This window comes from Branchiostoma belcheri, unplaced genomic scaffold (assembly GCF_001625305.1).
Source record: "Branchiostoma belcheri isolate BF01 breed outbred unplaced genomic scaffold, Haploidv18h27 scaffold1, whole genome shotgun sequence".
Lineage (NCBI taxonomy): Eukaryota > Metazoa > Chordata > Leptocardii > Amphioxiformes > Branchiostomatidae > Branchiostoma > Branchiostoma belcheri.
This window is the reverse complement of record NW_017802379.1, coordinates 293,382-313,981: the sequence shown is the minus strand read 5'-3', so window position 1 is coordinate 313,981 and position 20,600 is coordinate 293,382. Positions and strand designations below refer to the sequence as shown.

Sequence of the window (20,600 nt, the reverse complement as noted above, 5' to 3'; positions counted from 1 at the left end):
AGGAGTAAACATGACTTTTTTGAGTGAAAAACCAGGCACTGAAGGTGGTTACATTGTTTATGGCTGTCTGGTTGTATCTGTGTAAGTTTAAGAAAATTTGGCACAAAACAATGGCTTCCACAGACCTATCTATGTAACAATAGTATGTAAAAGGTCAGATTCGATATCCCCTTTTCTCCTTAGTCACAAAATCTTTCAAAAGCTACCACAAATTAATTTTATAAAAGAGAAGAGTTTGAGTAAATTTGTGATGCAGCACTTTACACATGTACTGGGAAGACATTGTACATGTAAGAGGGACTCATGGCAGGTTTTTCCTTCTGTCTACTGCTGGCCGGGTAGAAGATACAACATGTATCATTCTGTATATCATGCGGTGGTGGGTAGATTTTTTTCTTAGCATATAAAAATCTCTACAATTCTTCGAAGAAGGTCACCCTGGATCTGGTAGTTCCCTTTCTTATCTGAAAAGGTATGAAATTTGGTTACAAAGTCTGTCATTGTAGGATTCAAACATTGTTAGCAGTACTCTTGACTGAAATTTAAATTGTTTTAGCAACGTGCTATACAGGAGGAGCAATTGTCACAAGCTATGTTATTTTTCATTTTGATCAACAGTTTTAGGGGAAACAATAGTTGATTAAAAAAATGTGAATTTTTCTAATGGCTTGACTACATACATGGCACAGGTAATATAGATCTCAGTTATTGTGATAATGCTACACGGACTTACATTGTATATGTACTACAGTTTTGAAATAGACTGATTAGTGAAGGAACATGGCTAACTTGAGAAGAGAACTCACCCACTTTAGTTCTTTTAAAACTTACATTAATTTTTCTTATAGTTCCTCAAAGAAGGCAACCCGTGCTTTGGCCGTTCCAGCCTTAATCTGTGGAAAGAGAAGGTTGATGGAGGAGCCATGCGGTTAGATGTGACAGCCACCAGCAAAACTCATATAAACCATGGACACCCAAGAGATGACTAGTCTCCAAGCAGAGGTTTAGGCTTCTGGGTTTAGGCTTATAAACCTGCATTTCCCCTCTGGTCTCTCAGTCACTGACGAAAGCTAGTGGATACTTGCTGAAACGTCTGACGTTTTCAAAATCATATCCAGTTGTTAGAGTAACTGCTTTTTGGCGTTTAGGCTTCTGTTTTTGACTTGTTTTGGGGCATTTTATTGGGCTTTCTTTCTTGTACTGGTATCTTTTTATGCTGTATTTGATATTGCCCTGCTAATGATACTGCCTGGCCAATTTGATAAGACGTTGTCTTGCAGCCACCAAAAGATCTGCTTGGAGATTACGAGATGACAAAAAAAATGGTAGTAGGAAAAATCAATCAACCACAGTTAAACCATAGAACAAAGTAATAAAACTTTAAGTGCTTTCTAATTGGTTAGTGCATTTCATGACAATTAGTAAGAAGAATTTGGTACAATTTTTTAGCTTTTGTTTTTGTCTTCAATATATCACAGGTACATGTACATAAATGAATTGAAAGTATTCAACTTTTCATCCATATAAAGATTTTTATATATCATATGGCTGATTAAGAACAGATATTTTCTTCTTCATAATATATAACTCTAGAGGATTAACAGTTTTTTTAATCACAAGCGATTCTCAAAAAATTCAATATTTTTCTGGGTTTACATTTTTACATGGAATCAACAACAAATCAATCAATCAATCAAATAAATAAACAGCTCTGAGGCAGTTAGCCATCAAACCATAAACAAACCACAAGACAGAGGTTAAAGAAAACCCATTCAAGTGAAAAAAACACAGAAAAGCAATATTATATCAGCATGGGAATGGACATGTAAGTGTGACTTGAGCCATTTCAAATCATTTCCCTTCCCATTCCAAACCACATGACATGTAATCATTATGTATGTTCTACTCACTCTTTTCAGGGTGGAGTATTTTGTCTCTCCCATCTCTACGTTGATGTTGTGCAGCTTGTCGTACTGAGTCTCCTTGTCCTCATCTTTCAGGACTTCAATCTCTTTCTTCAACTCGCTCAACTGTTCTTGAAGATGTTTGCTTTTTTCCATATATTCCATCCTATAAAGGAATTTATATATGCTGTTAGACTACAGAGAAAACAGTTAATTTCTGGTAAAACTTTCAAAGTCAGATATATACTTGCCACAGCTGTAACTTTCTATGCTTTGAGAGTCCTGGTGATGATGTAACTCACTGTGTGGTGAATACGAGACAGGGTTTTTGCCAGGCCTCCATCCTAGATTGAAGTGAATCACCAACTTCAATTTAGTATTAGTAGATGTGTATTAGTTTAATCCTTAATATCCGAATACAAAAATCAATAACCACCTTTCTTTTTCTATTTCCCTTGACAGCTGTTCCACATCGTTGTCACTCAGTAGTTCCATGGAGTTGTCAGCACTGTCCATGGACAGGGACAGCTCGTGTTCTAATCTCATGTCCAACTCTCGCAGATGCTCGTTGGTTATGGCATCTCCCGTCATGTAGTTAAACTGACAAGAAAGGGGAAAAGATATGATTACCACAACGAATAACGAGACTCTTGTTACACAACCAAGACAGTGTTTTATTCAGCCGACATTTTGGTGACCATCTGTCACCTTCCTGAGGGCAAATCTGACTGGTTCACATTGCACTGCAGAGGTGTTGCTGCATTAGATGCATTCCCAAATGTAAAATAATACATATCTACATGGTTACAGGGAACTGTATTCTACAATGCGGTCCCAAACGTTAGCTGAATAAAACGGTTGTGTAAACTATTCACAGATGACGTACCACAACACATTTGTATCACCCTGTCAAACAGTAAACTACATGTACATGTATAGACACTACTGTGGAATACAGATTCTGAAGCAGTCCTTGGTATAAGTTGTGACTGCTCTGTAAGTTGGTGAGAAGTCTCATCTTATTCACAACTATTTGTTGGTACGAGCCACGTACAGCTTGACTGTGTTAAACAAATTGTTGTGAATAAAAGAACTTTACTACTCAGTTGTGACTGGTGTTATTTTGCTAGTACTTCACTGTACTATATGTCTTACAACTGTATCTTACATGGTGGATAAAGTATTGTGTAGATCGAATGAAGCACACAATGCATGAAAATACAATGCACATACATGAGGAAAAGCAAAAGAAACCTGCTTGCAATTGAGCTACACATGTTTGTCCACACACTAAAAACCACTGTTTGAAGTGAATCAGAATTTTAAGGGAGGTGCAGTCAAATTCTCAACCCTGTCTGAAGTTAGGGTAAGGATGGTTGCCATACATGTAAGCAGTCTATCATTGTAAAACATACAATGTACTAGCAAGAAATGAAATTTGAGTACAGGTATAACATAGAAATATCATCTATCGCTACAGAAATCACACACTTGGACCTTGACCTTGCCCCACCATACCAAGCCTTAGCACATACTGCACCTGTGGATAACCATATTGAGTCTCCTTTTTTTGTTCAGTTTTTGTCTCCGAGCCCAAAGTGTCCTGAGTAACGGGAAGGGGGGAAGGGAACACATTTAAATACAAAAGAAAAATAACAATAAATAGAAACAAGGCAACAGGAATGGAATGGACAGGCTGCCCAACTCTTCACAACACTGGTGACAAAACTATGGAACAGGGTAAGCACAAGGCCATGTGTAACATAAGCATGTTGGTTTGTTCTACACACCAGTCAACGTTGTAAGCAGGACAGATGCCTATATCATGAGTTGTTGAGAGGTGTGTGCAGATTGTGTCAGGACTCTGCGTATTTAGAGTCATTACACTAAGCAGAATCATCCAGGATAAGAGGCTAACACTGTCAGTCTTCATTCTGTCCTTCATACACTATATCATCAATATATGATTCATACAACTGTCTCAAGAAGGCAGAAGAAGTTGAAACTGTACATATCAAAACTACTGGTATCATACTTATGCCATTGTAGATGTAGTAAAATACTGGAGTCTTATGTCACTGCTATTGTACCTAGAACTACTTTATCACCATGCATGACCTATACTTAGCTTGTAAGAACATAAACATATACAATGAGTCTTTCATTCATCCATCCATTCATTCAAAGCTATGATTCTGACCTATGGGACATGACCAAAAGTTCCTGAGTGACACCTAGGTGTCAACAAAACTTTGAGTTGACTCACATTCAAAGGGTTCCTCGTGAGCTCTATCAGCTTGTCTTTGGCAAATTTCTCGTTCTCCTTGGCCTTGATCAGCTGTTCCTTCAGTTCCTCCGCCTCCTTGGCTCGCCTCTCCGAGTCTTCTGCTATTCTCAAGGCGATGAGTTCTGTCTCCCGTACCCTGTGTTCTAAAACTACTTTTTCTTCTTCACTCTGAGGGTGAGTAGAGAGAAGAAAAAAATCAATACTGAAAGAAATCTTTCAAAAAAGGTAAGGCATTATCAGATTGTTGCTATACTTAATTCTAGGTTCTCATGTTCAGTTCAGGTCGTCCTTATATGAGGTGCCCTACAGCATGTCACTCCAAACACTCCTATCTAATCATAAGCAGTTATATATCTATTATATACTATCTATTTTCAAACTTGTATATGTTCTAGGTTATTTCTAGCATTTGCTTCTAGTGGCCAACACATTTGGGTCTGGGTTGTCAGTCACTTTGTGATATACAAAATCAGCTACATGAATATTTCTTAGGCTATCCTGCAGTGTTAATCATTAAAACCTAAGTCACAGAACTGCCTAGCTGAGCAAGAGATAAAGTCTGAGGAATGACTGGACTCCATCAGATGCAGATGAGATTATGGGAATTCCTTTGCAGTGCCTGTTGTGCAAGAGACTGCATAGGATCACAAGACAATTCACAGAATACTAGTAACTGGAGTGTGACCTACCCTAAGAGCAGACACCTGAAGCCTGTTCATCTCCTGTTCAGCCTCAGCAGCTTTCTGTGCCAGCAGCATGGCCTCCTCCTCCGCTATCTTAGCCTTCTCAGCAAGCAGGTCCGCTGTCTCTTCTGATCTTAACTACAGGGGTAGAGAAGACAACAAATGCATTCTTCTGATGTTAGCGTACATCGAATCTTGCCAATCATCCTTCCAGTTCTTCATTTCTGCAGCTAATTAATTCAATTAGAACAGGTCTGCAGTCTCTTCTGATTGTAACATATTCCACTCCACCTTAAGTTACTTAAGTTCATTATACATGTAATTGTAAAAGCTATTGTAGTGTATTCTAAAGCATGATATATCATAGTTAAATATTCAGGAATGCCTTTTGTAAATAATGTACAACATGTATCCCAAGAAGCAAAGAAATAAGAAAGGATGTACATGTACATGTTAGATGTCAATGAAGAAACTGCATTGCCAGTTGACTATTGCTTAGGGCAATATGTTCATCTTAGCTTAAAGCATTATTGCCATCTTCTGAACCTGTGTAATGATGTTGTAGAGAGTACTGTACATGTACTTACTAATGCATCGTTGGCCATCCTAGCTTCATCCTGAAAAAGTGCTAATTTTCTCTCTAGTTCTTCCTTTTCCCTAACTGCCTCTTCTCTTAGCTGCTTTTCCCGGAGTAATCTCGCTCTTTCAATCTGTAAAACAGAACAACAATGATTAGAAACAACACAATTTAGAACTACTACTAATCTACTCTTCACTACTTGTCCTTGTTCGACAACATAGAAGTAACAGTCAATGCAGCAAATGAAAATCTACATACAACTACATGTACAATGTACATGTCTTATAAGACCATGAAAGTACTCCATGTACTTATTGTTACCCTTGTACATGTATAACAGTATATATAAACATAGCACATGGCCCAGTGCAGGTTAGGTGCAGGTAGAGACATAAAAAACTATCCGTGCAGCTCCAATTCTACCTACACTAACCTGCATATACCCAGTATTTGCAGTCCTGCAAAGAGATGAGTCCTGGATATTTTACAGACCTGTTTTCTGGCTTTTTCCTCCTTGGCCTGAGCCTTCATCTGTTGTACCTCCATGGAGTCCAGTTTTCTCCTCCTCATGAAGAGTTCATGGTTCCCCACACACAGCTCCAGGACCAGCTTGTTCACTCGCAGTTTGGGCGCAAAAAACACAAAATCTGGTGCCTTCTTGTCCACCGGTTTGATAACAAACTGGAATAAAGTAAACTCATTAATCTCTTGGACTAGAGTGAGCCGGGATAGTTTCAAATTTTTAAAAAGGCATTTACACTGACTCATAGCTACATGTGTAACTACAATCAGTAACAGCTTTACAATCAATCAATCAATCAATAAACAAATCAATTTAAGAATATAAAAAAAAAATTCAAACATGTTAAAGCACTGCCAATTCAACTTATGTTTTAAGTTTTTCTACTGTGGTGGCATGCTGTGTTCCCCCAAATTTAAATCACTAATAAGTGATATCATAAGGTGGTGTGTTACACTGAGGGGTGGTTATACCGGCTATACAGAATACAGAAGCTGGTGTTTTACACTAAATGGCAATTATACCAGCAATACAGACACAGAATACAGATCTCACCCTCTTGTCGTGGAAGGATATGTTCCTGATCTCGCTCCAGGGGAAGGATATCTTAGGTGTGAGTCTGTTGTTATACTCATACACGTTCACACCCAGGGCATCCACCCCCAGCCACAGGTCTGTGTCCTTCTTATTCTGCAAACAGAAAAATTTCATGCCATGAACAAAAATCTTTCCATGACTACATTTGTAATTCTATCTTGTAGTAGGGGCACTGTCAATAGATAGCTTTAAACAATGTCTAGAGCTAGAAGTTCAAGGGTTAGGTGGAACAAGTCGATCGGTGTAATATAGCCAGCTGCCGCCGCGCCGCGTGCCTGCGAAGCTGGTGTGTTACGCCGAAAGGCGGTTATACCGGCTATACAGATACAGAAGCTGGTGTGTTACGCCGAAAGGCGGTTATACCGGCTATACAGATACAGATACAGATTGTAGTAGACAGTATGTGTTACACCACAAGACAGTTTACCAATTACATGTACAATGTATATGTATGCAACACAAGAGCCCAAATATGACATGAATAAATAACTAGTACATGAATCATGCACTGAATGCTGCCTCAACTCTGTCAATGTTGAGTTACATTGTAGTCAGTTCAAATTATTTAGACTTGATTGAACAACCCAACAGAATGGCCAATTTTTCAAAACCAAATTATGCATCATCATGATGGTGATAACATATAAGTACCTCCTCTCATTATAAAGTATTATTATAATAAATCTAGAAGTTTGTGCAGACCTTGATGTGGAAGTAGTTGACCCCGTACATCTCCAGGTCCTGAGCTATCTTCAGGTACTCCATCTCTGCTTCATCCCTACAAAATCAGACAGCTCTTTTTACACCACAAGTGTTTTATTCAGATAACATTTCAGCAACCGTCTGTCACTTTCCTCAGGGCAATTCTAACTGGTTCAAATTACACAGCACAGGACTGGTATTGCTACTACAGATGCATTCCCAAATGCATTTTTAGTATATACATTACATGTATCTACACGGTTACAGGGAGCAGTATCTACAATGCCATGCCCGTAGCCAGGATTTTGAACGGGGGGGGGTTCTTCCCACTGCTTGAGGGGATCTCGAGAGGTTCCTAGGGGGGTCCGGGGGCATGCTCCCCTGGGAAATTTTGAAAAATGAACCTTCTAAAATGGCATTTCGTGCATTTTTGAGAGGATTTCCAAGAAAAAAATCAGAGACAAATTAAATATTTTTATTGAATGACAAAGGGAGCAGTTTTTCTACGATTCCAGTCCATCTTTTCAAGAAAAATCTTGGACCTTTACATAAAAAGTGGACCAAAAAGTGGACCTTTACATAAAAAGTGGACCTTTGAGCCTTGTGGGGGGGTTCTTCCGAACCCCTGGCTACGGACATGAATGCGGTCCCAAACTTGCTCCTTACCTGGTCATGCCTCTGTGATCAGCATACAGACCCACAATCCTCTCTTCCCACATCTGGGGGGTCATCTTGTACTGGTCAAGCACCTGATTAGGGGCAGAGGTCAAAGATCAAATGAGAAGCTGCTTACAAGTCATTGGTAGATATTGTTTGCTTATACACAGACATCTACTAGTGCACTGCTCATATATAACATTAAATATGACCGATTTGCTGCAAATAATTGCACAAACATGTTTGAATTGACTAAATCCTTTGCTGACAGCAGGAATGCTGTTCTTTGTGACAAAATGGACTTACATAACTTTTTTTCTTCAAGAACATCATGTCCAAAGGTTTACTCACATGTATAGTTACTAGGTGGTGACACTAGAAGGTGCCTAGAAACATAGAAAAGACACATCTTGCCAAATAGAAATCCATTACACCTGATTCAGACACAAACTATGGCTTTACCCTTTGTGGCAGAAGGTCATCGTTACAGAGAAAGCCTGGCTGGTAGACAGACCGGTCGTAGTCTCCATACTTGGCCTGTACCGCGTATGACGCCAGCAGAACTGAGGCCTCGGGAGGGCAGTAGATATCCATGTTCAGGATACACTGTTTCACCTGCAGAGAGGAACCAAAAGCATGTATTAATTTATAGATACTATAGACGGGGTTATCACTAGAATTTTTTCACAGCATTGGGGTCAGGTACAGAAGGACATCTTTCAAAGGCTCAAGCTGTGCATTGAGTCCCAAAGAGTCCTGGGTCTGGAATTCTCCCCCCCAAATTTAAAAACTCATAACCCTCTGAGACACTAAATAGTGACACTATTCTCTGCTTATTGAAGGACAAATTTTGTACATGTCAGTTATGTTTACCAAGGTTATACCAGTAGCTTCATTCTAAAGTCTAATTTTTTTTAAAAGATTCAAACGGTTCTCTGTTGCCTGCACCAATTTCTCCAGCCTTGTATAACTGTAACGTGTATGTCTTCATCAGTGCAGGTATGCAGAAAAAAAAGTATCTCAAGTCCTACCACTGATCGATGACTGAATTTTCTCACCTGCAGGAAGAAGAGATGCTGTGTAATCTCCTGGATGAGTTCCTCCTCCACAGCTTCAGGGTAGAACTTGGCCATGAACAGGAAATTAACGGGTTCTTCATGGGGCAGGTCCTGGTCTCGTACCTAACATGTTCACAGGGGGAAATGGTAGACATGTTTGTAAAGATGATCCCAACACAAAAAAAAAACCAGTTCTCTCATCTAGAGCTTTTGACCAGTTACTCTGGTCTTCTTCACTATACTGACCCAGTGAGACGTGTCATGTGGCTTTTCTAAAGTGTGACAGCAGCACTAGGAAGGTACTCAAAGGTACTAGTAATTAGTATCTGGCAAATGATGTAGGCCCCCACCATAGTTCGGCTAGATACCTTTGACCCAGTGCTGCCATTATACTTCAGAGAAGCTATGTGACAAGTCTCATGGGTCAGTCTATCAAAGAAGACTGGAGCAGTGACTGGTTGAAAGCTTTAGCCTAGGTGAGAACAATCCCTTGTATTGGAACAAAAGTTACATGTAACTACCAACTCAGATGAACTTTCATGAGATGACTTTTTGTCAACAGAATCCCCACCTTTCTGTCGAACTTGAGCCAGGCCGTGTAGCCCTTCTTGTCGATGTACTGCAGACCAAAGTACCATGTCTCCCTCAGGCCGATGGTGCGGCATACCAGGTCAAACAGGTGCCGTCCCGTGGACTTCCACTGGAACATAGATTGTGTGGGATAAGTTTAGTCTCTACCAGACTAACAACACGGGTACAAAAACAGTTAAATTTAGCCAAATAGGGAAATTAATTGGCCTAGAAAGTTTAGCCAGCGTAGAGATCATTTTCCTGCTTCGGGGTGAGTGACTTTTTTTTTTCTGAATTCTACAATCCGTACCCCATTGGAGAGCTTGGTAGAGGCTATGACAGGTTAGAGAAACATCCTTCATGATAACATTATGCTCCTCAAGGCACTCTGACTGATCAACCTTCTAGTTCTACTACTAGTTCTAGCCATTCGATGGCTACCGGTAATTCACCAGGGGACTTTTACATTTATATGCAAACATTGGCAACCATGTATAAAGCATACTAATGCTATGTATTAATAACATAGTTGATTCCTCAAACAATTAAAATCTAACTGCCTATTTGAAACATTTTTTTTACATAGTACATGTGTGTACCGAATCCAAAGTGAAAGACAGCTAGCCTATAGTACATAATCTAGGTTACCAGTTTCCAGATTTCCTTGCCTGGATTTATCTTTCAAGCAGATGATGCTGGTATTGGTCATGTTTGGCAGCTAGTCCCTTGCATGTATCAGTGGTAATTAGATTAGCATATATGTTTGTCTCATGGGAGACATAGACCTATTTCTGTCACACATTTAGCTAGATGTGCTTATCTTCCTTCAAAGTTTGTACAAATCAAATATGTATGTGATAAAAAACTTGGGCTAGAAAGTGTCATAATTTGATTACAAATGATAAATGACAGGATTACAACTGATCTTTTTTAAGCCCAGTATGATGTAGTATAACACAACAAAACAATCAAAACTTTATACATAATGTCAATATGACACAAAACAGAAGATGGTTATCAATATCAATCAATCAATGTAAAACTGAAGATTTTGTAAATGTCCTACATTTAATCCTCTGGGGACAGGACTGCTCATATCTTTTTTGATAAGGGATTTGTTGTGCATCTGCATCATTCAAATCACAAAACCTTGTTTACCAACCTGCCAACTTGGCTTGAAAATATGGAGGCAAAAGTTACAGGTAATTTCCTTCCAAAATAAAAATGGCCAGGTAGAAACTGGACTGTAGCACGAAAGGTTTTGTGGATTATAATACTGAAGTTCAAAATATTATATTTGTTTACACCTGAAAACCATAGGCACAGGTGTGATGGCTAGCCATAATTTTTTGTTCTACATCCCAGCAGAGTAGAACAATGACTTAAGTGGGTCTCTCTAATAATAAGCCATGTTGCCACTGTTCTGCTTTTCGTTGTTGTTTGTCTTGTGATTATGTCGTAACTCCCCACCTACACACTCCGCTCACGGGGAAATTCCGCTCAAATTCTTCACGTGTTGCCAAGCGCAGAGTCGAGAAGATACGAAGATTTGCGTTGTGAGAAGTGGGGAGGGGGGCAGAAGGCACTTACGGATTTTAGATCCTGTATCGAAGTTTGCCATACTTTGTGTGTGCAAGTCGTCGATGTTTACAGAAAGGGGGATTTCTAAAATCGTTCTCACCTCGAGACTGAACTCCATCTCCGCGTCCATGGTGGTGACTCGCACGTCGAACGTCTTCGGCGCGCGTTTCAGGGTTAACCACGGCATCCTCCGGCCGTCCCCCGTCACAGACCACTTCTCCGAGAACCCTGCCACCTTGGCGGAGTCTTTTTCCAAGTTTACAGCGAGAAATTGGGGTTTCTGGAAGTGTTTGATCAAGTTTAAAACAAAAGGAAGACGTCGGCTGGTTTTTGCTGTCACTCCATCTTTGTTGGCTTCCGGTACTCCCTAAGGTCACATTCCCGGATGACAGCTTGGCCTTTGAACTTTAACCCCGATCATTTATATTTTGGCGGGAAGAAGTGTTGGGTTTGTTGATTTCTGCCGTTTGATATTTTCTCTTTTAATAAAACATTGCTCAAATTTCATACTACTGTCTCCCTTTTGTCTCAGAAATTCTTAAAACTATCTCAGGAATCTGTATCATAAAGACAGATTAGCCTTATGAAAACTTGCAACAGAAAATGTGACATAATTAAAGATACATCATCAAAGACATTTATTACACTGATGGCTACAACAATTTTTTATTACATAGATTTTAGTCAACTTGAACATGTTCTGGATTTAAAATACAGAGCTGATATCCCGACACATCTTTGAATGTCTTTTTTTGTATTCTGAATTTTGAAAGAAATCATGAAACATTAACTCAAACAAAAACAAAAACTGAACAAGCTTATCTCAGCTCGCTTATCTTGCATAATAGCATACATAACGGCAAAATGTTTTATTAGTCTCTTCTTAATAAATGCCATTGCTAGTTATGATAAGCATATTTGCATATATTGACACTTGACAAGACTAGTCCGTAGTTGTGTGCCTCTATTTTAAAGTTTTTTTTTTCTGGCAGGCTCTTGTATGCAATATAACCACAATCTTCTTACATCCAATCTTCAATGTCATACATCTCTTTATCATTGTACAAGTCTCACCACATCTGCGTCATTTGGGCAAGCACTGATGTGATGACATGTTTACCCTTAACCTTAGTTGTACAAAAATCGTTAAATGGAACATAAAGTTAGTTAAAGGCTATGTCAAACCATGGGCTTTAATCAATCTTTTCTTGGTCATACCAACTGCATCCCCACTTCACCATGACACACTCGCCCCTAGTGGGTCCCCATGATGCCATGACACCCCCCCCCCTAGATTTCCACTGATAGATGCCGTTACACCAGACTCTACATCAGTGCCATCTGCCTGATCTCGTTGATGAGTTTCTTGCTGTACTCCTTGAAGTCCACCGGCTGGGCACCGACACAGCTGCAGCGGATACGAGACTCATCCTGGATAAAACAGCAGAGGGAATTTGAGCTCTTGGATTCGAGAAGTCACTTACAGGTTAACTCTAGATAGGAACTGACTTACATCAGCATTAGATAGCTGAGGAAGACTGAGTGATTCAGTCGAAAATTCCGGTGAGTGAAATTTATGAGTTGGAGAACAGTTTAAATTTTTCATAATAGGAACTGAGTTGACCAAAATGAGACAAACCAGAAAAAATTTCTTACGAAGAAATAGAGATAAGAAAGAAGAGAAGTGGAAAAAAGGGATGGGATACCTTAATTCTAATATTTCAAAAAAATAAAATATCTCTTGATATTGCTACCATAGAATTCCATTAGTTAAGTCTAGTGACATGATGACTTAACAAAAACAGGATGATACAGTTCCTCTACAAATGAAATTTGGGCTCAAAGTCAAAATATTTCAAGTACTACATCATTACATTGTATGTGTCCATCTTGACCCTCATGGTGAAGATGTAGGACTTGAAGTTAGCCTCGGTGAAGACCTGATCGAAGCCTGTGTCATCCTGAAAAACGGGGAACATGTGTAAGTATCATGCTCCTATTTTTGGCAGTTGTGAACATGTTGTGGTACAGTTGAATAAAAAATAAACAACTAAACAAATGTCAGCAAGATATGCAAAACGATGATCTAGATTGTCCAATGTAGTGCAGTGCTGCTGTTGGCATGTTTGTGTTTCTGATCTACCTGTGAAGGTGTGAAGTCTGCCTTCTCTGATTTTCTTGTTGCTACCGTCACACTTACAATTTGTTACATTGTTACCAGATGGCACCTCTGTCCAAAGACTTACCTGATCCTTCATATTCCCCAGGTATTCTGTGTTCTGCTCCAGGATGGTCTCTGCCTGTTCACTGAAGCAGGTTGTCCACTGGTTGCCACTGTAGTCTGCAACATTAGCCTGCAGGAGAAAAAGGGAGAGAAAAAAAAAACTAGAAGTCAGTTTCTGAAAACAGATTTACAGTTGTGAACTGTGGTGTTAACTGTGAATTTTGCCAAGGATGTTGCTTTCTGTTACATAATACAGGTACTAGTAGTGACTCTGGTAGGCAAGGATGGGCAAGATGTGGTTAGAAAGAACACAAGATATTGGTATTGGACCAAATTTTTGACTGTACAACTCCAGTCTTTATCAAGGAATAACACATCCACTGTTTGTGACTCCATTGCAGATTACACACGCGGCTCGGTGAGATCATAGGTTGTAGAAAGTCTGTAGAGGCCCCGTCTTTCTTGTATTGGAAATTACAGTTGAAACTTGCTTCAAAACCCAGATGAACTTTCAAGATAAAAAGGCAGAAATATTTACCTGAAGGATCAACCTGTATTTGAAGTTGGGGAACTCTTTGCTGCACTTCTCACAGCTGAAGAACCCATTCTGTAGGTCCACCACCTTCTTGTTGCAATCCTGTGTTGGGCAAGCCTGGATGGAGAATAGGACAGGACACAATGATATTAGAATAAGATTTATTTATGTTCAGAATAGTAGACATCACACTGGTAGCCTGGAATCCATCCATCTTCGCAGGAGCGGAGAAACAGAGCAGATACACAGAGTTCATGGATGGATTCCAGGCTATCGCACTGGGGCATTCTAACACAGTAACACATGTATATTATCTGTACCATTCTACACTTTTTATATGTAATACATGTGTTAGTGCTTGTATTGAAGTTGGTGCAATTTAGACAAATTCAATCCTTTACAATCCTCACTGTGATCACCATTTGTAACTTTCAACAAAACCTTATCCACCCAAAGTAACAGGAGCAAGACTTCAATCTCCACTTTCTGGAGACATTCTTCACTTCAGCACTGAAGCTGGTGCGCAGAAGGGCGGTTATACCGGCTATACCAATACAGAAGCTACTGACCTGGTACATGGCGCTCTCCTTCTTCATGAAGACAATGGTTCCCTTGGTGCTGAAGTAGTCTGGCTTCTCTCCCGTGCCCAGGTTCTCATCGATCACCTGTTTGAAGCTCTTCCAGTTGGTGGGTCGACCTGCCCCTCCCCCTGCTCCAGTGGAAATGGACTGTGCCTCTGAGTTACAGCCCACCTTGTCATACCTAAGGCAAAAGGGAAGGGGGTGTGTATGTTTATAGCAGTTACATGCTCTGCATTTAACAAGCTTTCCATGGCTAAATGCTAACCTTTTGCTGGAATTCTCTCCACTTACCCTGTACTTAACATCCATGTCAGATTATTTCTCTTTTCAAGAACAATGTCTACTACTGCTTCCAAAGAGATAACAAATTAGGTTTCTAGTGCATCTTTTTGCTCCTCTCCAGAAGTTATGATTACACCTTTTTCAATAACAAGATTTATTGGACAGTATTAAAAGTCTTTTCAAGCCTGGTAGACTTTCAGCAGCACGAGAAATTTATCATCTCCCTTTCTGAAGGGTTAAGTTCTTCAACAATAATTTCACTCCTTGACAGCACTACTGCTTTACCTTTCTACCTATGACATGAGGCTTCTTACCATCCTCGTAGCTGGAAGGCCTCGGGGATGTCCGGGTTGATCATGACAGTGCTGGAGCCCACTGTGCTGAGGGAACGTCCGCCGAAGTCAGACAGACGAGCGCCCTTGATGGCAACAACTGGGCACGACGACCCATCAAACTTATCTGCCTACATGGACAGAGCAAAAGTTTTTAAAACTAATTACAGAATACAAATAGTACTAGCTATTTAATAAATTCCAGGTGTTAGACTCGTTTTTTTGCGCCACACAATGTTCTACTCGGATGTCTTACCTGTCTAAACAACACAAAATGAATTTTTAAGTGAATCACATCCATGCATACTTTGGTTGTTGCATTTTTATTTATTTATTTATTTCTGAAGCTTTACCATATTTGTGGGAGGATTGACATAACAGGTGACTATCACCTCCTCTTCAAAATGTCAAACCTGAGACAAGTCTAATGTTTGAAATCTTGGCACCATGGATCCATAAATCCTTTGCTAGATGGAGATCTTTATAAATCCACGAAAACACACCTCGCCTCCCCACAGGGTGAGGTTGACCTGTTTTCCCGACATGTCCACGATCTGTAAGTCTCGCTTGTTCACCTCCCTGTTGGTCTGACGTGTTGTGATCGTCGTCACATCTCCGTAGCTCTTGCACACACCAATCAAGTCTGTTAAGGCACAGAGACACACTGTGAGACACTGGCTCCATTAAAATTGTTATCCAGCAGTTTTGTCTACTTGTAGGAACAGCAACTGGGCTACTGCTGTGTAACTTAAATGAAACACCTAAATGGAAGTTCTTACAACAAATAGTGAAATACTTTGTCAGTATACCACAGAAAGCTTGACAGGTCGAAAGGTACAATGAAAATGCTCTCCTCTATTATCTATATCGAACATTAGTTCACTGTTTTACTTAACACTGTACCTTACATAGCTTCAGCAATGTTGTATGTAGTATGTTGTAGGAAGATACTTTATGCTTACAAATGCCAAATACCAGTACCACTTTGTATGTACATGTGAAAAGTTATACGACTTTATTGTTGAGTGCTACTTGAAACTTTCGACTTTTATAAGATAAGAAAGTGATGTTTTTACCGATGATAGTGTTAGGATTCATCTCCTCCAGCTTCTCTATGGGGACGAAGTTGTACGTGATGGAGGGGAGGTCAGACTCGTCCTCGCACAGAACTACGGTTGTGTCGTTGTTGAAGGACATCTCGTAGTCGTTCTGGATGGACGTGTACTGCTTGTTGGCTGTCTTCAGACCCCCCTTGCTGATGAAGTACACCTAGGGTGCAGATTAAAAAAAGAAAAAGGTTAAAAGGAGTTAATTGGGAAAGGGGTGATTTTGGTTGGTTGGTTTTCCTTAATGCCCACAATCATGATAATGATCATTCTGGCATACTCATTTTCACCTGAGCGATGTGAGGAAAGTAGTGTCAAGTGCCTTTCCCAAGGGCACAAGGTTGGCGACTTGGCAGGATTCGAACCGGGACCTCTTGGTTCTGAGCCAAACGCTCTGCTGTTACACCACACAACCCCATGACAGGTGGAAGGCATACTTTCCTAACAACATGGTTTTAAAGTGGTACTGGGTGCAGTGTGAAGAAGAAATGCTGACTTAGGCATAAAACAAATATTCTTGTTTCTTTGATTCCTACCTTGCCTATTTCAATGAGGTCATAGAACTTGTCACATTGGTCATTGAAGGCTGTGGCTCGAATCTCACCCTGTGAATGAAGCAAAAAATCACATATTAATGGAATTCATCTGTGGTAGACATTTTTATGTACTTAATTAAAACACTATACTGTCACATGCATTGCTTGGTTATGACAAATGGTACATAGCAAGTGAAGAAATGTTTCATTGGTCATCAAACACTGACAAATGAGGATTATTATCAGTCTACAGGCTATTGAAACGTTGGCAGGTAAAATACAACAAGGTTGTGTACAAGAAAACTCTGATATTCTAGTATACTAGTTGCATTCAAGCACGCTGAACACACATACCGACTCATCCAGTAGGTCCATGGAGAAGAGCTTCCCCTCCCCACGAGCGTTGCTCCAGGTACGGATGCTACCCTTGTTCGTCACACGGGCTCGGATGGTCCATCTGGAAACAGTTGAGTGACAATGCATTCCACAATCAGTTAATTGATACATGTACCTACATTTTCTTTAAGTGTGTATTTCCTCAGCAAAATAACCTCGCAAAGTAATCTAGACATTACTATGCAATTCGAGATCTGACCACAATACTATATGGCTTAGTTGTAAAAGTAGATTCAATAGGAGTAATACTTTTGAAACTAAGCTGCTTCAGGGAACAAGAATCAAAGTATAATGCTGAATAGGTTAGTAGTAACACACACAAAAAAGAACCCAAAGGTTTTGAAATACAGTACCTGTTCTGGTAAGGGTTCAGGCCAGCGATGGGTGTGGGCTTGCCCCTGCCAGGGGTACCAGGAGAAGCGGCAACGTTGCTGCGAGGGTAGAAGGAGGCCCCCGATCCACCCTGGTTGGGACGTCCTGCACCACCCTGGTTACCAGGGCGGTTCATCCCACCATTAACAGCATGGGAGGATCCACCTTGAGTAAAACCAACGAAAAGTTAGCAGTTATATCTCATAAATAGCCTGAATTTGTAAATGGAACTATTTTTTTTCTAATTATACGTGAGCAACTTTCAAACTTGCTTAAGAAGCAACAGTCCTGGATTTGTTCAGCATATTGTGCAAATTTGCTCAGCATATTGTACAAATTTGTTCTATGGCACAATTCTTTCTGCATGTGCAAGTTTCTGCGAGCTTTGAGGTCTAAATGCATTTCCAAAACCTGTAGGCCAAAATCCATCTAGATTCCATACTGAACGAGCTGTGACCAAAACTGTGAAGCAACAGAACTCTTTTAGCGAAGCAAAGGCACTGTGAAGCAGTCAAAATACAGCTTGAACAGCAAGCTGGTTTGGAACAATAAGAGTTAACAGCCAGAACTTCAACATGAACAAAACCAAACATGTTCTTGCTGTAATCATCTACCTCGGTAGAAGGAGGGCTGTGGGACAGAGGTCAGAGGTCGACGGCCATAAGAGGAGCCGAAGGATGCTGTCAGTGCAAGAGAGAACGACTTTACTGGGTTGAAAGATCCAAGTTAGTACAAACATGCAAGTATGTGGAGTGTAAAATGAGTGTTAATAAAAGTCCAGAATTTCCCAGATGCTTTCACTATTTGAAACAGACTGTATTACCGTGGGTAGTGCAAATGTCTTTTTAAAAACAGTTACTGATAGTGATATCATTTTCCTGTTTAACCTTTGACAGGAATAAGGTTAGATGGTGAAGGTAGAGTGAAATAGTGATGTGTTTGTTAGATCTTTATACAGTATTCTTTCTAACATATATTTCATTCAATGACTAAGAGGGAATTGTGTTTAAAGACATTTACTATGTTCAAATCATCAGTTCTCTGCAAGTTAACCAGTGTAGAGGAAATTAATGTAAGAACTAAGAAGTCTAAGCAAATCTTGAGCATCTACTTTAAAGGGAATGAATAAAATATTGCACTAAGGGGACAATGCATTGGTTCAATTGTTTTTTTTTTTGTGTTCTTGTTTCACTCAAGCCTCTAAAATTATCCAGAGGCTTGCTTACCATTCTGGGCAGGAGCTGGTGCACCGCCACCTGCTTGGTTGACAGGTGTGGGATTCTTGATCTTGATCTTGGGGTTGCCGAGAACCTGGACTTCCAGCATGATCAGGACACGCCTGGAATTGGAGACAGTGAGTAACAAATTACAAACAGATAGTGCATATTGGTTATAGCTTCTTCAAACATCTGTCCCAAGGGGTAAGCAAAAATATAAATTCAACTGTTCCTATAGTCCTACTGTACATTTCTTTTGTCTACTCAATGGTGGACTCACTGGACAGTCATTTATCTACATTTAAGCATGCCAACCACACTTGTGAGGGCACTTTTTTAATCTACCCCATTTGTCCAACTTTGACATCAGGATTATTTCTTGTACATTTCGGCCATGAAAAAATCCCACAGTTAACTTCCAACCTAACTGACCCCAGTCCCTTCATAAATTTGGTCAATTCTCTTCCTGTCAGAGGCTGATTAGGCCTCCTATGGAAGGGCTACTAGAAACGCGAAGTTACTCAGGCTAGTCCATTCCCCCTGCCTCCTGTTAGTACCTGCGTACCTGTTGTCCTGGATGGTGTTACAGATGTACTTCTCCAGCCGGATCACACAGTGCTGCTCCAGCTGTCCTGAGTTCACCAGGTGGTTCTGCTGGGTAGCCAGCATGGCAGCTGCAGGAAAAAGTTATTAGAGGGCTTACAATGTATTCATAATCATATTGCTCTTCCTAATATAATGCAATGAGTAATCAATGGGTGGTTGAATTTTACGCAAAGTACCATTCCTGAATTTAATGTAATGAGCAAGGAGGAACGAGAAATTTGTGTTAGCTATATCACTAACCACCCTAGGCAGCCCTGATATTGTGTACTAACGTTTATTGTATCAAGAGGAAAATTATTGATATTTCACAACAGGATGTATTATATGAGAGACAATGAAAAAGGCACCGTACAGGACTGAGTGTGCTTTCCATCTGACAGCAGCAGTCGGTATCTCTCTGACCCTTGTGCTCCGGCACTTTGGATCTTCTTGATGCCCTGGAACAAAATGATGAATTAAGTTTTTGAATTAAGTCTTGCCTAAAGGCTGATACTGTGTAACATGTACACATTCACCCACAAGCATACCATAAACAAAGGAGGTTAAATACATGTATTTAACCTCCTTGCATAAACATAAACCCAAATTTTTATTCAACATTACAATAATGATATACAACAAATTTTTATGTACTTCCCTTCTATGATATATTGACCAGACAACAATCATGAATATATAATTTTTACATCTTGCTTGGGCAAGTTTGGGCATGACAGTCTCATGTGTACCATAATTTTTCATGCGCAGCATAAAGGTTTACATGGAGACGAACAGTTTCCTATAACTGTAATAATTTTTCCCAACTTACCAGCACTTGCAGGACTGGTGACTTTGGAGACCCACCATTCGCAATTTCCTACAAAGAAAGAGAGCAACGTAATTTATTTATCATCAAAGATTTGGAGGAGACATACTTCTTCAGCAAATTTTGAACGAGACGTTTCGACCGCAGAAAATCCACATTTTCCCGGCTAACAGTAGTTCTAGCATCGTCTATCCCGTCAAAATACCTGTATGGTTCCTTCGTTCAGGTTAAACGACATCGTTGGTGGCTGAAAAACAAAACAGTATCGCAAGAAATGAAAAATATGACGAAGACCCTGGTGTGATCGCCAAAAATTGCGCGCCAAAAGGTTTATTTCGCGCCGAAGGTCCCGGATGTGTCAGTACAGTCCAATTTTTAAGGATGTAGTTGACTTTTATAAATTAAAAATTATCGACCAAATATTAATATCTATTAGCAAAACCTATTCCTTACAATAGTTATTAAGTTC

General features: G+C 40.0%; 2 protein-coding genes across 3 annotated transcripts; both read right to left on the bottom strand.

Annotated features, from left to right (window-relative positions):
* On the bottom strand, nucleotides 1-11,530 carry LOC109467654 (merlin-like). The gene is made up of 16 exons (XM_019765701.1): nucleotides 11,240-11,530; nucleotides 9,560-9,688; nucleotides 8,989-9,111; nucleotides 8,393-8,545; nucleotides 7,940-8,022; nucleotides 7,274-7,349; nucleotides 6,530-6,664; nucleotides 5,947-6,135; nucleotides 5,462-5,584; nucleotides 4,881-5,012; nucleotides 4,171-4,359; nucleotides 3,445-3,507; nucleotides 2,341-2,504; nucleotides 1,911-2,070; nucleotides 832-893; nucleotides 1-464 (listed from the first exon to the last, which is right to left on the bottom strand). The coding sequence occupies exons 1-15, from the start codon at nucleotides 11,324-11,326 to the stop codon at nucleotides 843-845; spliced, it is 1,857 nt and encodes a 618-aa protein (XP_019621260.1). The 5' UTR covers nucleotides 11,327-11,530; the 3' UTR covers nucleotides 1-464; nucleotides 832-842.
* Nucleotides 11,531-12,405: 875 nt separating this feature from the next.
* LOC109468020 (replication protein A 70 kDa DNA-binding subunit-like) lies at nucleotides 12,406-20,487 on the bottom strand. Of its 2 annotated transcripts, XM_019766230.1 has the most exons (17): nucleotides 20,337-20,487; nucleotides 20,135-20,182; nucleotides 19,679-19,763; nucleotides 19,286-19,394; nucleotides 18,730-18,842; nucleotides 18,118-18,183; nucleotides 17,485-17,668; nucleotides 17,090-17,192; nucleotides 16,736-16,804; nucleotides 16,170-16,362; nucleotides 15,597-15,736; nucleotides 15,076-15,224; nucleotides 14,468-14,660; nucleotides 13,902-14,015; nucleotides 13,386-13,493; nucleotides 13,014-13,100; nucleotides 12,406-12,570 (listed from the first exon to the last, which is right to left on the bottom strand). In XM_019766230.1, exons 1-17 carry the CDS (start codon nucleotides 20,367-20,369, stop codon nucleotides 12,466-12,468), a joined length of 1,899 nt encoding a protein of 632 aa, XP_019621789.1. In that variant the 5' UTR covers nucleotides 20,370-20,487; the 3' UTR covers nucleotides 12,406-12,465. The 2 variants fall into 2 exon arrangements, with proteins under 2 accessions (XP_019621789.1, XP_019621798.1); XM_019766239.1 differs by lacking the exon at nucleotides 18,118-18,183 and having other exon boundaries at nucleotides 12,407-12,570.
* Between the last annotated feature and the right edge of the window lie 113 nt (nucleotides 20,488-20,600).

Bases quoted from the DNA above. Each gene is read 5' to 3' on its own strand.
- LOC109467654 (XM_019765701.1), bottom strand. From the start codon at position 11,326: ATGCCGTGGTTAACCCTGAAACGCGCGCCGAAGACGTTCGACGTGCGA. The intron at 8,546-8,988 runs GTGAGAAAATTC...TCCTCTCTGCAG, and splicing joins AGCATCTCTTCTTCCTGCAG to GTGAAACAGTGTATCCTGAA. The intron at 2,505-3,444 runs GTGCAGTATGTG...CTTTCTTGTCAG, and splicing joins CTCAATATGGTTATCCACAG to TTTAACTACATGACGGGAGA.
- LOC109468020 (XM_019766230.1), bottom strand. From the start codon at position 20,369: ATGTCGTTTAACCTGAACGAAGGAACCATACAG. The intron at 18,843-19,285 runs GTACGCAGGTAC...CTCCAATTCCAG, and splicing joins AACACCATCCAGGACAACAG to GCGTGTCCTGATCATGCTGG. The intron at 12,571-13,013 runs GTAATGATGTAG...TGTTTTATCCAG, and splicing joins TCAAGATGGACACATACAAT to GATGAGTCTCGTATCCGCTG.